We start from the raw sequence: 18,852 nt of genomic DNA, 5'->3' as shown, positions 1-18,852 counted from the left end.
TTGGAGGCTGAGGGCTGACCTTATAGAGGTTTACAAAATTATGAGGGGCCTGGATAGGATAACTAGACAAAGTCTTTTCCCTGGGGTCGGGGATCCAGAACTAGAGGGCATGGGTTTAGGTTGAGAGAGGAAGGATATAAAAGAGACCTAAGGGGCAACTTTTTCACGCAGAGGGTGGTACGTGTATAGAATGAGCAACCAGAGGAAGTGGCGGAGGCTGGTACAATTGCAACATTTAAGAGGCATTTGAATGGGTATATGAATAGGAAGGGTTTGGAGGGATAGAGGCTGGGTGCTGGCAGGTGGGACTAGATTGGGTTGGGATATCTGGTCAGCGTGGACAGGTTGGACTGAAGGGCCTGTTTCCATGCTGTACCTCTATGACTGGGGTTATTTTCCCTGGAACATCAGTGGCTGATGGATGGCCTTATAGAAATTTATAAAATCATGAGGTTCATAGATAGGGTAAATAGACAAGGTATTTTCCCTGAGGTAGGGTAGTCCAAAACTGGAGGGCATAAGTTTAAGAGGAGATTTAAATGGGACATAGGGGGCAACCTTTTTACACAGAGAGTGGTCCGTGTATGGAATGAGTTGCCAAAAGAAGTGGTGGAGATTGGTACAATTAGAACATTTAAAAGGTATCTGGATGAGTATATGAATAGGAGGGGTTTAGCCAGATATGGGCTAGATGCGGATAAATGGGTCTAGATTTATTTAGGATATCTGGTCGGCACCGATGAGTTGGACTGAAGGGACTGTTTCCGTTCTGTATATCTCTATGACCGTATGATTGGGAAGACAGATGTGTTGAAGCAGTAAAGGAAAGCAGTGGATGCTAAAAAGCTTCAAAAGAATGCACAACCTGGTTGAGCAGAAAGTGCCCAATCTCTTTAAAGAATTTACTTGCATGGATAAGGTTGACTTAAGTTTGCAGGAGGAGCAGGTCAGGAAATTAAAACTTTCAGAGATACAGAAACAAGTCAATCTTTGATGGTGAAAGATGAGGAAATATGTAATTCAGAAGGAGTACTGGCAGAAAAGGGGGTAATATGTGGAATTCATGGTGAGAAGAGCAGTATTCCATTATATAAAGTGAGATTGGAAAAGTGGTGAGGTAGTCATAGGAGTAAGAGAGAAATTCTCCTTTCTGGAAATACAGTTTATACCTGGTAACAATATAGCTAGATTGCAGGTGGAAGTGATGCTACTGTGGTTGAAAAGCCAGTGGAAAATCAGATAACTTATGTGTTACAGAAAGTATAACCTGTGGATTTTTGCTGGCTGTGTGGTAACAAGGTCACAAAGCCACAAGTTGAAACACAAGGACAAATCAAGGAGTAAAGATAAGCAAGTTGAAGTTCAATTGTCAGAAACAATGTTTGATCAAATGTTTGACAGAAAAAATTCAATTGGAGGACAAAGTGGATATTTTTAGTTCAGAGAAGCTAACTGAATTACATCAGAAAGCTGAAAAACTAAAGCAGTTGTATCAAAAAGCATACACAGAAGAATAATCTGAGTATATTCCAGAATGTTAATATCTTAAAAATGAAGTCTCAATAAGGAAATGGAGACCATCACATATTCAGGCAGGTGAAAAATGAGCAGAATTCATCAAGTTGTTTACTCAGTGGATTTTAGAAAGGAGGCTTTGCAGGTAGCACATGAATTACAAGTAGGAGGTTATTTGGGAGTAATCAAAACTCAAGCCAAAATACAAAAACTTTTTTATGGCCTGGACTGCATAAAGAAGTGATTGACTTTTGCTGGACATGTCATATGTGTCAGGAAAACCTCAGGCAGTGAGAGAACCAGCATCCTTAATATCCCTTCCTGTATTTAAGGAACCTTTCACAAGAGCCTTGATTGCATGCATAGGATCCATACCTAAAACAATAAGTAGAATCAGCATTTGTTGACCATAATGGATGTGTCGACTAGATTATCAAAAGCTATTCCATTATTAAAGCAATATCCCCACTAAAAAGATTGCAGAAGGGTTATGCAATTTATTTACTAACTATGGACTACACACAGAAATACAATCAGATCAGGCGTCAAATCTTACATCAAAATTATTCAGAAATGTTAAGAATAGCTTGGGAATAAAACAATTCAAATCCACTGTGTACCATCCAGAATCACAGGAAGCATTAAAATGGTGGCATCAAAGTTTAAAGACCATGTTGAAGGCTTTCAGTCAAGACTATCCAGAGAACTGGGATAAAAGAATTCCATTTGTAGTTTTTGTATTTAAATTAAATTCAACTAAATTCAGTCCATTTGGATTAGTTTTTGGGCATGAGGTGAGAGGACCACTGAAATGAATTGAGGAGAAATTGGTGAGTCAGAGTTCAGAGACTACATGTTTGGACTGTGTGTCAAATTTTAGGGGGAGATTAACTCGAGCGGGTGAGTTGGCATTTAAAAGTAGCACAGTGGGTGATGAAACAGGAAACATAAAAGAAATTAAAAATTTGCAATTTTGCTGGTGGAGATAAAGTATTTCCATTAGTCCCAAACATTGGTGAACCTTTAAAAGCAAAGTTTAATGGGCTTTATCAAATCAAAAGGAAATTGAGTGAGGTGAATATTTCATCAGAATGCCAGATGGGAAGAAACCTCACAAAGTGTGTCATGTGAATATGCTTATAAGGTATTTTGATAGAAAGGAAAGCAGAAAGGAAAGCAAAAGGAGAATGTGTTGCTGGTTACAACACAGAGTGAAGAACCATGTTCAGATGATTTGAAATTGGATGTTCCTCAAATTGAATTTGACAATGAAGTTGTTCTCAAAAATTGAGATAAATTATTGAGTTATCCTCCAGAGGAAAATCAAAATGACCTGAGTTATTACAGTCACATGGGGAGATATGTGGGAATAAGCTGAGTATGTACTAATCTAATTATATATGATGTAGATATAGGGACTGCTGTTCCAATTCAGCAACATCTTTATAATCTTAACCCTCTAAAGTTGGCACAGGTTCAAAAAGGATTGAAAGCATGCTCAGAGGATGACATAATCAAAATGAGTTCCAGTGAATGGAGTATACCCAAAATCACAGTGCCAAAATTAGATGGTACCCTGAGATTTTGTGTGGACTATCACAAAGCCAATGCAGTTACAAAATCTGATTCATATCCTATTCCATGTTTGTAAGACTGTATTGAGAAGTTGGGACAAGCAACTTATATTTCTAACAAAAACAGAGGTTGCTGGAAAAGCTCAGAAGGTCTGACGGCATCTGTGAAGAGAAATCAAAGTTAACGCTTCGGGTCCATTGATCCTTCCTCAGAGCTTACATTTCCATGTTGGATTTACTCAGAGGACACTGGCAGTCAGCTTTATCCAAAAGAGCGAAGGCACATTCAGCTTGTGTGACACCAAATGGACTGTACCAGTTTGAAGTCAGGCCGTTTGATGTAAAGAATATATCAGTTACATTTCAAAAACGAACTAATCAAGTCACTTTGCTATTACCCAATTGTGGTACACATAGACAATCTGGTGATTTTTAGTCACACATGGAAGGAACATTTGGAGCATCTATCGGAATTGTTCATTCAACTTTGGTAGGCAGGCTTGGTGATAAACTTGGCTAAGAGTGAGTTCGCAAAAGATCAAGTCACATTCCTGGATCATGTTATTGGACACGGATAAATGGCCCTATGGGATGTGAAAACAAAGGTTATTGGGAAGTTTCCCATAACATCAATGAAGAGATATTCCTGAAATTGAATGGTTTCTATTGGAAATTCATACTAATTTCAGCAGCTTCATTACTCCACTGACTGACCTGTTGATGAAGAGCAGAAAATTTCAGTGGATGGAAGAGTACCGGAAGGCATTTGACAATCTGAAAGCTGTGTTAACCACTGTTTCAGTGTGAGCCACACTAACTACTGTTATGAATCTGCTCGTTTAACAAGGTTGTATGTTGTCCTTGTTTTTTTTTTCACAAGTGTTGAGTGATGTAGACTTGCTGAAAGGTCTGGCTTGGATGGGTTTTAGGGCCAATTTAATTATAGATAACAGATACTGCCTCAGATAAAGGGCTTTCAAGTTTTAAAAAAACATGTACAATGAAAAGGGAGTGGCCAGTTTTCCCAGCTCAGCCTTTTTCTGGGTTTTTTTTAGCATTTTGGCTGTTCAGAGAAAGCAGTCAGTCAGCTTTGAGGCCATCAGTAAAAGAAACAGCTACATTGAAGAAGGTGTTCCATACTGAATCTGTCTGCCATCTTTCTCTCCTGTAAGACCCTATGTTTGATTTTTCCTTTTTTGCCAAGAGGTGTTTATGGGGATTGTTGCAAGTAATTAGAACAGCAGCATTAAGTTGGGATAGTCTGTTGGGTTTTCAGGTAGGTTAAGTTATTCTATATTCTATATTCTGTTCTCGTTTGTGTTTCATTCACTAATCTTGTTTTAAAACTAAGGGGTTGGGCCAACTGCATCACTCCTGGAATATCCACTCTACACCTGCTTAAACTAGCAAAGTTAGAGTCTGGGCTACTTTCTTGAAATGTTTTGAGGGGGTCTGGCCTAGTCCATAACACTCTGCAATGTCATTCAAAGTGGCTATGAATGTGAATGATGTGAGTGTTGGTGCTATAAATTTGCAAGACAATGAGAAGAAAGAAAGAGCTATTGGGTACTTTTCCAAAAAGCTGAATATTCATTAACAGAAATATTCCACAATTCAGAAGGAGCGCTTGAGTTTGGTGTTGACATTGCAACACTTATGTTGCCAACGATGTATCTAAGACAATTGTATACATTGATAATAATCCCTTAAAACTTTTGGAACAAAATAAGGATAAAAGATACCAGACTGTTTGTTTATATGGATCTTATTATTGCAGCCATTCAATTGGAAAAGTATACATATGGCAGGATGCGAAAACATACTTGCCAATGCATTGTCTCAACTTTAATGAAGGAAAATGAAAGCATTCAATAATGAGAAAAACCAACTGAAATGGACTGTAGTAGTGAATGCTTGCATGCTTATAGACAATGTAATGTATATGTATTATCATGCACTAATAGCATAAAACATTTTTAAAAATATGCCATCTTTGTATATTGACTATTCATTTTCTTTAAGAGGAGAGGTTTGTCAACACAATGGCTTTAAAAGGTGTATATTGTCCTGTTTTTTTTATGAAGAGGCATTGAGACTGAGGTGTTGAGCACTCTGTTCCAATCCAATAAAGTAAACAGTTTGTGAAGCCTTATAATTTTTAAAAAGTTGGAACAACAGAAGCAGCCTGAATGCGCGTGGTCAAGCTCCCAAAGAACTAAGATATTTGTTTAACTTTCAGCAGTTGTTAGGGTTTAGAAGCTGCTATACACCTCTCCCCGCTACAGCAAAATGCTTCAGTTCACTCTGTCTCAGAATTTTCTCTTGTTGTTCCTTCTTTCTGGTCTGGAGAAACTTTGCATGTGAGACAATCTATTTTACAGAATTTGCCTCTGTCAAGGGTATGTTTATGGGATCTTGGAACAGCTAATCAGTATAATTAGCATACATGTCATCTTGTTAAATATATTGATATAGTTAGTTAAGCTAATCTTTAAAACATTTTATTTTGTTTGTATTTCAACTATAGTGTAAGAATAAACATTTTGCTTCAAACCTAGAAGTGTGACCAATCAAATTGCATCTGGAACACTTGTCTTTAAAAATAAGAAAAAAGTTGGGGTTCAGGATATCTTCTTAATATATTTTGGGGTGGTTGATCTCGTACATAACACTCTGCTATGGGAAGGATGTTATTAAATTGGAAAAGGCGCCAAAAAAGATTTTTAGGGAAGTGTATTGAGATGGATAGAAAACTGGTTGGCAGAAAGGAAACAAAGAAGAGGAATTAATGGGTCCTTTTCAAATTATTGGGGTGCCACAGGGTTTGGTGCTGGGACCCCAGCTATTCACAATGTATATTAATGATTTGGATGAGGATACAAAATGTAACATCTCAAAGTTTGCAGATGATATGAAGTTGGGTGGGAGGGAGAACTTTGTGACAAGGATGCAGATATCCTTCAGCATGATCTGGACAGGTTGGGTGAGTGGGCAAATCAACGGCAGATGAAGTGTAATTTGGATAAATGTGAAGATTTTGCTTCCAAAGTGAATGACAAGGTGGCAGATTATGACCCGAGTGTCTAAATTGGGAGAGGGGAGTGTGCAGTGAGACCTGGGTGTTCTTGTGCACCAGTCGCTGAAGATAGGCATGCAGGTGCAGCATGAGGTAATGAAGGCAAATGGTGTGTTGGCCTTCATTGCGAGAGGTTTTGAGTACAGGAGCAGGGACGTGTTGTTGCAGCTATACAGGGCCTTGGTGAGGCCACACCTAAAATATTGTATGCAGTCTTGGTCTCCTTTTCTGAGGAAGGATGCTCTTGCTCTCGAGGGAGTGCAGCGAAGGTTTACCAGGCTGATTCCTGGGATGGTGGGACTGATGTATGAGGAGAGATTGACTAGATGAGGACTGTTTCTGCTGGAGTTCAGTCGAATGAGGGAAGACCTTGTGGAGACTTATTGAATTCTAACAGGACTAGACAGGGTAGATGTAGGGCAGATGTTCTCAATTTTGGGTGCATCCAGAATCAGGGGTCATAGTCTGAGGATTTGGGGCGGACCATTTAGGACAGAGATGAGGAGACATTTCTTCACCCAAAGAGTGGTGAGACTGTGGAATTCATTACCACAGCAAGAAGTTGATGCCAAAACATTGGATGTATTCAAGAGGTGGTTAGATAAAGCACGTGGGCCAGATGGGATTAAAAGTTATAGGGAGAAAGTGGGATTAGGCTGCTGTGTTGGATGAAGAGCCATGAATGTGATGAATGGCGGAACAGGCTCTATTGGCTGAATGGCCTCTTCCTATTCCTATCTTCTATGTTTCCATGTTTCTACATTACCAAGACTGGAGGGTTTGAGTTATAGTGAGTGGCTGGATAGGCTGGGACTTTTATCCCTGGAGCATAGAAGGCTGAGGGGTGACCTCATGGAGATTTATAAAATCATGAGTGGCATAGTTAAGGTGAATAGCCAAGGTCTTTTCTCTCTAGTAGGGGAGTCCAAAGCAAGAGGGCATAGTTCAGGTGGGAGGGAAAAGATTTAAAATGAACCTCAAGACCAACCTTTTGACAAAGAGGGTGATGTGTATATGAAACGATCTGCCAGATGAAACGTTAAAGGCAAGTACAATTATAACATTTTAAAGACACTTAGAGAGGTAAATGGATAGGAAAGGTTTAGAGGGATACAGGCCAAATGCTGGCAAATGATACTTGTTCAGTTCAGGAAATCTGATTGGCATGGATGAGTTGGACTGAAGGATCTGCTTCCATGTTGTATGACTCCATGAATTACATTATTTAGCTAACATATTTAAATTGAGTTTTGCAAAATGTACCAGAAATACAAGCCCTATGCATTTAAGACTTGAAATATCTGATTGCTTCTCCAAATTCTGATATTTCCATTAGTTGCAATTGCTTAAGAGCATCAGGGAAATCTAGAAAATAACACACACAGAACTGACCTACGATTTTATAAATTTTCAATTCATTCACTGTGATGTTGGAAAATGGTATCTAATATTGGAACAGAATTGATATTAGTTTGTTAAGGATGGCTTTATTACTTCTGAAGAAGGGACACGTTTTTTAGATTTTATGATTAGATTCCCTACATTGTGGAAACAGGCCCTTCGGCCCAACAAGTCCACACCGACCCTCTGAAGAGTAACCCACCAGACCCACTTCCCTCTGACTAATGCATCTAACACTATGGACAATTTAGCATGGCCAATCCACCTTACCTGCACATCTTTTTGGTCTGTGGAAGGAAACCGGAGCACCCGGAGGAAACCCATGCAACACTAAAGGAATAACAATGTCATTTTCAAGTCAAGGTGGTGAGTGGATTGGAGGGGAACTTGCAGATGGTGGTGTTCCCTTGTGTCTGCTACCCTTGTCCAGCTAGATGACAAAGGTAATCAGTTTGCAAGATTGTCTAAGGCACCTTGGTGAATTTCTTGTAGATGGTACACACTGCTGCTACTGAAAGTCAGTGAAGTGAGGAAATATTTGTGGATGAGGTGCCAATTAAGTGGGCTATTTTGTCCTGGATTGTGTCAAGCTTCTTGAGTCTTGTTAAAGTTACAATTATCCAGGCAAGTGGAGAGTATTCCATCACACTCCTGACTTGTGCCTTGTAGATGGTGGACAGACCCTGGGTCTGGGGAGTTGAATTGAGTTACCCACTGCAGATTTCTTATCCTCGGACCAATTCTTGTATCCACAGTACTTATATGGCTAGTCCAATTCAGTTTCTGGTCATTAGATTCGCTAATGCCTGTTGGTGGAGGTTTGCAGGCAGATAAGTTGAACTGAGAGCCCTCAACATTGACTCTGGATTCCATGATGTCTAATAGCATCAGATCAAACATAGCATAGCAACATAACAATGCCTCTCCCAATGAGAATCCACTTGCTAACCTACACTCTCCTCTTATGCAGTATAAATATTGGTTTTCCCTTTGAGTTTGTATTTGCATGAATTGTCCTGATGAGTGCAGGATGAAAAGCTTCAACAAAACGTATATTTCAGCAATTCTCAGGTTTTGTATGTACAGCAACTACTCGGAAAGATTTATTATTACATTAATTACCATCCAACGAATAAAGTCATTACATAATTTATGAATGGAAATCCCCTCCCATACTTAAAGAAAAAGAGTATTTTTGCTGTAATATTGAATCTACAATCCAGGAAGCTCCTGGGTTTAATTCTTCATTTGTTAATAGGATGGTAATAGTTTCAGCAGCAGGAAGAAGCCACAACCCCAGTATTCTATAAAAAGTAAAAATCAATTCATGGTCTCCATACCTGATAATCAACCAATATCAAATCTTCACTAGTGTACATGTATGGAAAAAAGGTCAGAATCATGCCTACATTGTTATTCTCCAAAGCTAAAGATCACATCAGAATTCTCTGTCAAGATTTGTACATTAAGGTAGCTGCTTTTTTGAGGTTATATGGTAAATTAGTAAAAACAAAAATATTTAGGAGAGAAGGAGAGTCTATAATTGAAATCTGAATAGACTTATCTGTGTACATCGTGATAAATGATTTTGTGTGGAGCATTCCTAGCATACCACTATGCACTTTGGAAAGGCATACTAGGTATGCTGTCAACACCCAATTTTCTACAGTTTAGGCACTGTCATTCTGTTGAATCCATGTTCAAACTCCTAACAGCTTGCAATGCAGGATTGGAAGCAAAATGACAGAATGGGCGAAAATTCAATTTTGTGTATGGTCAAGTGGAGCCATTGCATCTATATCTACTCATAGGTAAAAATATGTTTAAAAATATCGATTTTTCTGTTGTTTTAATACAATCAAACCATTCTAATTAAATTTAAATGATCAGGCTATGTTACATAAATCAGCTTCATTTTGCAATACAATCTATCAAAAGTCATGATATACTCACCTGGCCACTATTTGCAAAGTCTTCAGCTGTTAGAGATGGATCAAGCCTCAGTGCCAGACCAAAATCACACAACACACATTCCTGTTTGTTTTTAACCAGAATGTTTGTACTTTTAATGTCTCTGTGAGATATAGGAATCTTTGGGGTGCCACACGCAGTATAGTCACTGTGAAGGTGAGCAACCCCATTTACAAGGGATCCTGTCATCATATACATGTCTGTCCAGGTCAGAATGTGGTTTGTGAGGAAATCCTGTAGATTTCCCATACTGTGATAAGCTGTAATGAGCCAGTATTGTTTTTCCATTCCTCTTACTCTTTCCTCTGCTGTGAGAAACTGGAGCACACTCTCATGTTTGAGATCAATGTCTGAGAAGATCTTTTTTTCAGTTCTCCATGATGGATATTCTTCACAAGGAAAGATTTTCACTGCAACAGTTTCATATTGGCCTGAAGCACTATGTTTGAGTTTTGCTCTCCAGACTTCTGCAAATCTACCTTTTCCAACAATGCCATCCAGTTCAATTGGCAAGAGTTCATTATTGTGATTGATGTTGTTGGCACATGTTGCACTGATGTCGGACTGACCATCATCAATTGTAACAGTGCATTTTCCATCGTACTCTCCAGGTTTTCTCATGTCAGTCCTAGTGAGGCTTTGGTGCTCTCTCTGTTTCTGTGGCCAATCCTTGTTCACTTTTCTCTGTTGTCGTGTGCGAAAGAGATAAAATGCCATTGTTATCATGAAAGCAATCAGGATAGGTGGGAGTAGGCTCAACACAGCCACAGGAAATACCTCATTTTTTTGTGGTATTGGATATTCTGGAAAAAAAATGTTATTAAGGAAAAATATTACCTCCTTTACTAGGAATGTTGTGTCATTGTACTCTGAGATACGTACTTTACAAATAACATGGAATGAAAACCAATTAGTATTAAAGGTACTTGAATAGGTGATGTCAGGCAATCACAAATATTTCATCAAACAGAAGGACAGAAGCATTTATTATTAGGTAGACCTTTATGGTCCTTCAGTGGGCTTGAAGTTGGGGCCCATATAATTATTTGAATGACCTTCTCTGCTTATACTGAACTATCTGCAATTTTACCCATCAAGGGAGGAAAGAAATGGTTAAGATTCCATATCTAGGAGAAAGTGAGGACTGCAGATGCTGGAGATCAGAGCTGAAAATGTGTTGCTGGAAAAGCGCAGCAGGTCAGGCAGCATCCAAGGAGCAGGAGAATCGAAGTTTCGGGCATGAGCCCTTCCTGAAGACCTGCTGCGCTTTTCCAGCAACACATTTTCAGCCAAGATTCCATATCTACCCTTGGCCAAGTTGAAACCCATAAATACTCAGTTGCTGATTATAGTCACATCAGTGGCCACTGCTGTTCAGGGTTACAAGTTACCAAGCTAAGAAAAGAAAAGGTCTAAATCCTCAATAAATAAGAATAACTTTGGACTGATTCCACGACTATTGAAAATGTGCTTAAAGAACAGTTAATCTAATATCTGGTAGTGGGATTTATTGGTTTTGCTAAAAATAAAGAGGGGTATTTGTAGTTTAATGCATATCAACAAATATAGTAAGTTGTTTAAAATACTTTAAGTTGTTTTGTTGCAGTAACTGCTTTGACATAAAATCTTCTCATATTCACATTTCTCCATTCAGCTTTTAATTAAAGTTTTTTTTGGAAGAATTTATTGGTCTTCATGGGGATCTTTAAAAACTTGGGCTTTTGCAGGATTTTGAATCCACAGGCTGTGATAAGATTAAAAACAAACTTTCACAGTGAACATTGGAACATTCATTGAAAAGGTGAAAAGGTTTATAACTATTTCTGAAGCTTTCCTTAAAAGGCAGAATGTATGTGAATACATTGTAGCTGTTGACAAAAGGAAATATTAAAACAGAAAAATTAAAATAATTCGGAAATAGTTGAGGCATTGGTTCAATATTTTTACCTTGAGGAAGAAAAAGGTAATCCAGATGAAATATAAATGGATTTGGCTCAGATTTATTTGAAAGTGGAATAACGTGAAGTTGAGAAGAAAATGAAAACTATAGTTTGAAAGAGAGAGAAAGAGAGAGAAAAAGAGAGAGAAAGAGAGAGAAAGAGAGAGAAAGAGAGAGAAAGAGAGAAAGAAAGAAAGAAAAAGAGAGAAAGAAAGAAAGAAAAAGAAAGAAAGAAAGAAATTCAAAAGTTTGAAATTGTAATGAAAGTTTGAAACCAGGAAACTTGAACTGGACAAGAAAAGGCTTCAAGTATGAGAACAGGGACTAGCTACTTTTGATTTGGCAAAAAATACTGTATTTACCTAGTGTTCATATCCAGTAAGGAAGGAGTTGAAATGCATTTTTTTTCTCATTTGAGAAAATTGCTACAGACTATACCTCCCAAATTTGGTTGTGGTGTGCAGAAATATCTGTGATGTAGAACCCACATAGTATCTGGTTTTCCCTGAAGTTGCTCTGCACAGATCTTTAGTCACATTGCTTTTTGTTATAATCTATCCAATATGGATACCTTAAATGCTGTTTTAGGCTTCTGATTGGAAAATCATTCATCTAACAGTCTTGTGATTGAAATGAGTCAAGCTGAATTTTAAAGTGTGTATGCATTGGATATACCCGACTTCCTGTGATTGGGCAAATTGTCTGGTCTGGCAAAGGCCCAGTCCCAAGGCTCAAGGATTAAGGAGGCACAAGTACTACAAAGTTTACATAGCCATAGGAACTTCAGACAACTCTAACACAAAGTTTTTTTGTTGGGAAAAGTGTTGTAAATTTAATAACCTCTTTCGTATGAACCATTTGCAGATTCCGATATTATTAAGACTGGTGCGTTTCATGCACGTAGTTTTGTTCCAGCAGCCCATGGGCACAAGTTAAGAAAGTGAATTTGTGGAATTTGCTGGTGATAACAGATACTTATGATTCAAGGAGATCAATATAAAATTAAGGAAATGAAACTTGTGGGCACATCTTGTGTTTCTCCAGGAATGCAGCACCAATGAGTGAAGCTTATGACAAACTGACATTGTCTAATAAGTTTACTTTGGTTTACTTCAGATCATTTAAAAATGTGAATAATTTCTTTAAGTAACTCTGGTTTTGTCTGAAAAAAAGGAGCCAAAAGATTGCCATCCCTTGTGATAGGAAATTGGTTCAATCCCTAATGTTAGCAGAATATGTGAAATTTTCTCCATTGAATGTGCTTTAAAGTGTGATAATAATGGGTATTTGTTACTAAAGGTAGAATCTCATTGGATTGGGTTTGATTTGGCTACATGGATACAAAATTGGTTCATAGGAGAGATAGTAACATTGGAAGGGCGCTTTTCAGAATGGAGATCAGTAACTGGTGGTGTTCCACAGGGATCAGTACTGGGACCTTTGTGGTTTTTAATATATATGTAAATGGTTTGGTGGAAATTGTAGGTGGCTTGATTAGTAAGGTTGCAAATGACACCAAAATTGATGGAGTTGCAGATAGTGAGGATGATTGTGAAAATGTAGAGCAGGATATAGGTAGATTGCAGATTTGGGCAGAGAAATGGCAGATGGAGTATAATCAAGACAAATGTGAGGTGATGCGTTTTGGAAGATCAAATTCAGGTGCAAATTACAATAAATGTCAAAACCCTTAGGATTATTGACATACAGAGGGATATGGGCATACTGGTCCACAGATCCATGAATGTGGCAACACAAATGGATAAATGTGTTCAAGAAGGCATACAGCACACTTGCCTTCATTGGCTGGGGCATCGGATATAAACTTCTAGGAGAAAGTGAGGACTGCAGATGCTGGAGATCAGAGCTGAAAATGTGTTGCTGGAAAAGCACAGCAGGTCAGACAGCAGGTCCTGAAGAAGGGCTTATGCCCGAAACGTCGATTTTCCTGCTCCTAGGATGCTGCCTGACCTGCTGCGCTTTTCCAGCAACACATTTTCAGCATCGGATATAAAAGTTGGCAAGTTATGTTATAGCTGTATAAACTTTAGTTAGGCCACATTTGGAATATTGCATGCAGTTCTGGTCGCCACATTACCAGAAGGGTATGAATACTCTAGAGAGGGTGCAGAGAAGGTTTAGTAGGATGTTGCCTGGTCTGGAGGGTTTTAGTTATGAGGAGAGGTTGGATAAAGTCAGATTGTTTTCATTGGAAAGATGAAGGGGCAACTTGCTTGAGGTCTACAAAATTATGAGAGGCATAGATAGGATGCTCTTCCCAGAGGGTCCTCCCAGGTGGAAAGGCCAAATACAAGAGGGCACAGTTAAGGTGAGTTGGGGAAAGTTTAGGGGAGAAGGGCAGGGAAAATTGTCATCCAGAGGATGGTGGGTGCCTGGAACACACCGCTGGTGGAGGTGGTGGGAAGCACATTAGCAATGTTTAAGGCATATATTGATAGACACATGAATGTTAGACAAACAGAGGGATCAAAACCACATATGGGTAATAAGTAGTGGGTCTAAAAACTTTTTACATGATGCAATGAACAAGGCTGGAAAATGAGAAGTTTAAAACTTTAAAACAGAACTTCAAATCAAGAATTGCCATAGTAAACGGATGCCATGAGAGATTGTTTGAAAATAAAAGTAAATGGTCATGAAAGATGTATTAATCCAAGGTTGCAGAGCTAGGGACATCACAAAGCCAGTAATTAAAACAATAACTTTGGACAGATTAAAAGAAGATCCTGTCTAACTGGGACAGAAAGCTTGGGAGACTCCACTCAGGCAGTAGGAAGTTGGAATCCTTCATTGTAGCTGCAACAAATGAAGAAACCTTCTAGTATAGCTGTAAAGTACAGCAGAATTACTATTACTGTGGGGGAAAAAGCCTTTTCAATACCAAAATACTTAATTACATTGGGAAGATATAGCATCATAAATAATATTGCCAGAAATACTTAACTTCAGAGATGAGCTAAATAGAACATAGAATGAGACATTTTCAAGAAAACAATTTCTGACAAACAGCATAGCTTCCAAACTAGATGCCAATTCAGAAACTGAGAAAGAAAGTACAGTTCTATTCATGGTTGGGAGTATAGCTGATGATGTTAAAGCTTGTCCAAAAGGTAAAAGAAGCAATAGATACTTTTGAGAAGTAATGAAATCCTTTGACAACTACTTGAACCTCAGAACTAATAAATTTATTGATAAAGCAAAGAAATTTAAAAGAAGAGTTCTTCATTTCTGCAGTGGGACCTGTGAGAGCGGAAACCGGGGGCTGTTGGGAAGGTAAACTCTTCATTTAAAAACTTACCAGAATGCAGAGCCTTCTGGGACTTTTTTCCCCTACATGTGTATAGGTTGATTGTTTGCTAAACCCGAGACCCTACACCTGTAGGGCCTCTCACTAACCCACCCACCTCCTCTAACCTTACATCTGTAGGGGGAAATCAGGTAAGCTTTTTTTTCTCTTTTGTTTCTTAGGAAGGGAAGTTAGCAGGGATGGCAGTGCAGGCAGTACAATGTTCCTCCTGTAGGATGTTTGAGGTGAGGGACACCATTAGTGTCCCAGCTCAGTCCACCTGCAGGAAGTGCACCCGACTCTAGCTCTTTGACGACCATGTTAGGGTACTGGAGCTGGAACTGCATGTACTCAGGATCATTCAGGAGGCATAGACAATAATAGATAAAAGCAACAGAGAGGTGGTTACTCCTTGAAATGAAGATAGTTGGATGACTTATAAGGGATAAGAAGAAGTCAGTGCAGGGATGCCATGTGGCTATTCTCCTATATAACAATCATACTGTTTTGGATAATGTTGGGGGGGAATGACTTACCAGGTATAAGTCATGGGGTACAGGTCTCTGGCACAGAGTCTGTCCCTGTTGCTCAGAAGGAAAGGGGGGAGAGGAGTAGAGCATTAGTCATTGGGGACTCCATTGTTAGGGGGAAAGATAGGAGATTCTGTGGGAATGAGGGAGACTCATGGTTGGTGTATTGCCTCCCAAGTGCCAGGGTCCGTGACGTCTTGGATCGTGTTTTCGGGATCCTTGGGGGGAGGGGGCGCAGCCCCCAAGTTGTGGTCTACATAAGCACCAACAACATAGGTAGGAAAAGGGATGGGGATGTAAGGCAGAAATTCAGGGAGCTAGGGTGAACGCTTAAAGCTAGAACAAAGAGAGTTGTTATCTCTGGTTTGTTACCCATGCCACGTGCCGGCGAGGTGAGGTATAGGGAGAGAGTAGTTGAACATGTGGTTAGAGAGATGGTGCAGGAGAGAGGGATTCAGATACCTGGATAATTGGGGCTCATTTTGGGGTAGGTGGGAACTCTACAAACTGGATGGTCTACACCTGAACCAGAGGGGTACCAATATCCTGGGGGCGGGGGGGGGGGCAATTTGCTAATGCTCTTCAGGAGAGTTTAACCAAATTCAGTAGGGGGATGGGAACCTGCATTGTAGCTCCAATTTACAGGAGGTTGAGAGTAGTGAGGTCTTTGGTAAGGTTTCAAGGTTGCAGGATTGCACCTGCAGGCAGGTGCGTGGTTTGAAATGTGTCTACTTCAATGCCAGAAGCATCCGGAATAAGGTGGATGAACTTGCACCTGGGACTTTGAAGTTGTGGCCATTTCAGAGACATGGATAGAGAAGGGACAGGAATGGTGGTTGCAGGTTCTGGAGTTTAGATGTTTCAGGATCAGGAAGGTAGCAAAAGAGGAGGAGGTGTGGCATTGTTAGTCAAGGACAGTGTTACAGTGGCAGGAAGGACATTTGAGGGCTTGTTTAGTGAGGTAGTTTGGGCTGAGGTTAGAAACAGGAAAGGAGAGGTCACCCTGTTGGCAGTTTTCTATAAGCCTCCAAATAGTTATGTAGGGGAAAGGATTGCAAAGATGACTCTGGATAGGAGCGAAAGTAATAAGGTAGTTGTTATGGTGTCTTTAACTTTCCAAATATTGACTGGAAACTTTAGAGGTTAAATACTTTAGATGGGTCAGTTTATGTCCATTGTGTGCGGAAGGGTTTCTTAACACAGTATGTAGACAGACAAACAAGAGGGGATGCCACATTGGATTTGGTACTGGGTAATGAACCAAACCAGGTGTTGGATTTGGAGGTAGGTGAGCACTTTAGTGATAGTGACCACAATTCGGTTACGTTTACTTTAGCGTTGGAAAGAGATAGGTACATACCTCAGGGCAAGAGTTATAGCTGGGGGAAAAGCAATTATGATGCTATTAGGCAAGATTTAGGATGCATAGGATGGGGAAGGAAAATGCAGGGATGGGCACAATTGAAATATGAAGCTTATTCAAGAAACAGCTACTGCATGTCCTTGATAAGTATGTACCTGTCAGGCAGGGAGCAAGTTGTCGAGCGAGGGAGCCGTGGTTTACTAAAGGGGTTGAATCTCTTGTCAAGAGGAAGAAAGAGGCTTAAGTAAAGATGAGATATGAAGGAATCAGTTAGGGTGCTTGAGAGTTACAAGTTAGCCAGAAAGGACCTAAAAAGAGAGCTAAGAGGAGCCAGGAGGGGACATGAGAAGTCCTTGGCACGCAGGATCAAGGAAAACCTAAAGCTTTCTATAGATATGTCAGGAATAAAGGAATAACTAAGGCAAGATTAGGACCAATCAAAGATAGCGGTCGGACGTTGTGCATGGAGTCCGAAGAGATTGGAGAGATGCTAAATGAATATTTTTCGTCAACATTCACACAGGAAAAAGGTAATGTCGTCAAGGAGAATACTGAGATACAGGCTACCAGACGAGGCGGGATTGAAGTTCACAAGGAGGAGGTATTAGCAATTCTGGAAAGTTGAAAATAGGTAAGCCCTCTGGGTCCTGAGATTCTCTGGGAAGCCAGGGAGGAGATTGCAGAGCCTTTGGCTTTGATCTTTATGTCGGTCAATGTCTACAGGAATAGTGCCAGAAGACTGGAGGATAGCAAATATTGCCCACTTATTCAAGAAGACGAGTAGAAACAACCCTGGAAGTTATAGACCAGTGAGCCTTACTTCTGTTGTGGGCAAAGTTTTGGAAAGGATTATGAGAGGTAGGATTTATAATCATCTAGAAAGAAATAATTTGATTAGAGATAGTCAATATGGTTTTGTGAAGGGTAGGTATGCCTCACAAACCTTATTGATTTCTTTGAGAAGGTGACCAAACAGGTGGATGAGGATAAAGCAGTTGATGTGGTGTGCATATGGATTTCAGTAAAGCGTTTGATAAGGTTCCCCATGATAGGCTATTGCAGAAAATGTGCAGGCATGGGATCGAGGGTGAGTTAGCGGTTTAGGTCAGAAATTGGCTAGCTGAAAGAAGACAGAGGGTGGTGGTTGATGGGAAATGTTCATTCTGGAGTTCAGTTACTGGTGATGTACCACAAGGATCTGTTTTGGGGCCACTGCTGTTTGTCATTTTTATAAATGACCTGGATGAGGGCATAGAAGGATGGGTTAGTAAATTTGCGGATGACACTAAAGTCAGTGGAGTTGTAGACAGTGCAGAGGGATGTTGCAGGTTACAGGGGGACATAGATAAGCTGCAGAGCTGGACTGAGAGGTAGCAAATGGAGTTTCATGCGGAAAAGTGAGGTGATTCACTCTGGAAGGAGTAACAGGAATACAGCGTATTGGGCTAATGGTAAGATTCTTTTAAATCACACAACACTAGATTGTAGTCCAACAGGTTTATTTGGAAGCACTAGCTTTTGAAGCACTACTTCTTCATCACCTGGTGAAGCTAGTGCTTCCAAATAAACCTGTTGGACTATAATCTCGTGTTATGTGTTTTTTAACTTTGTCCACCCCAGTCCAACATTGTCTCCTCCAAATCATGAGTAAGATTCTTAGTAGTGTGGATGAACAAAGGGATCTCGTTATCCATGTGCAATATTCCCTGAAAGTTGCCACCCAGGTTGATAGGGTTGTTAAGGAAGTGTATGGTGTGTTAGCTTTTATTGGTAGAGGGACTGAGTTTCATAGCTATGAGGTCATGTTGCAGCTGTACAAAACGCGGATGCTGCCGCACTCTGAGTATAGCTTCCAGCTCTGGTTGCCGCATCATAGGAAGGATGTGGAAGCATTGGAATGGATGCAGAGGAGATTTACCAGGATGTTTCTGAAAATGTGTTGCTGGAAAAGCGCAGCAAGTCAGGCAGCATCCAAGGAGCAGGAGAATCGACGTTTCGAGCAGGAGCCTTTCTTCAAGAATGAGGAGAGTGTGCCAAGCAGGCTAAGATAAAAGGTAGGGAGGAGGGACTTGGGGGAGGGGTGTTGGAAATGCGATAGGTGGAAGGAGGTTAAGGTGAGGGTGATAGGCCGGAGTGGGGGTGGGGGCGGAGGCAGAGAGATCAGGAAGAAGATTGC

General features: G+C 40.0%; 1 protein-coding gene across 2 annotated transcripts in view; it reads right to left on the bottom strand.

Annotated features, from left to right (window-relative positions):
- Positions 1-18,852, bottom strand: part of tgfbr2l (transforming growth factor beta receptor-like) — a 101,112-nt gene that overhangs the window by 25,286 nt on the left and 56,974 nt on the right. For both annotated transcript variants that reach the window (XM_043693969.1, XM_043693970.1), the window contains exon 4: positions 9,520-10,340. In XM_043693969.1, the coding sequence (XP_043549904.1) occupies positions 9,520-10,340 (821 nt within the window). The remainder of the gene's footprint in view (positions 1-9,519; positions 10,341-18,852) is intronic.

The sequence above is a fragment of the Chiloscyllium plagiosum genome, chromosome 7 (genome assembly GCF_004010195.1).
Source record: "Chiloscyllium plagiosum isolate BGI_BamShark_2017 chromosome 7, ASM401019v2, whole genome shotgun sequence".
In the NCBI taxonomy this organism is placed as follows: domain Eukaryota; kingdom Metazoa; phylum Chordata; class Chondrichthyes; order Orectolobiformes; family Hemiscylliidae; genus Chiloscyllium; species Chiloscyllium plagiosum.
The sequence above is the reverse complement of the archived record's forward strand: the minus strand, read 5'-3'. Positions and strand labels throughout refer to the sequence as shown.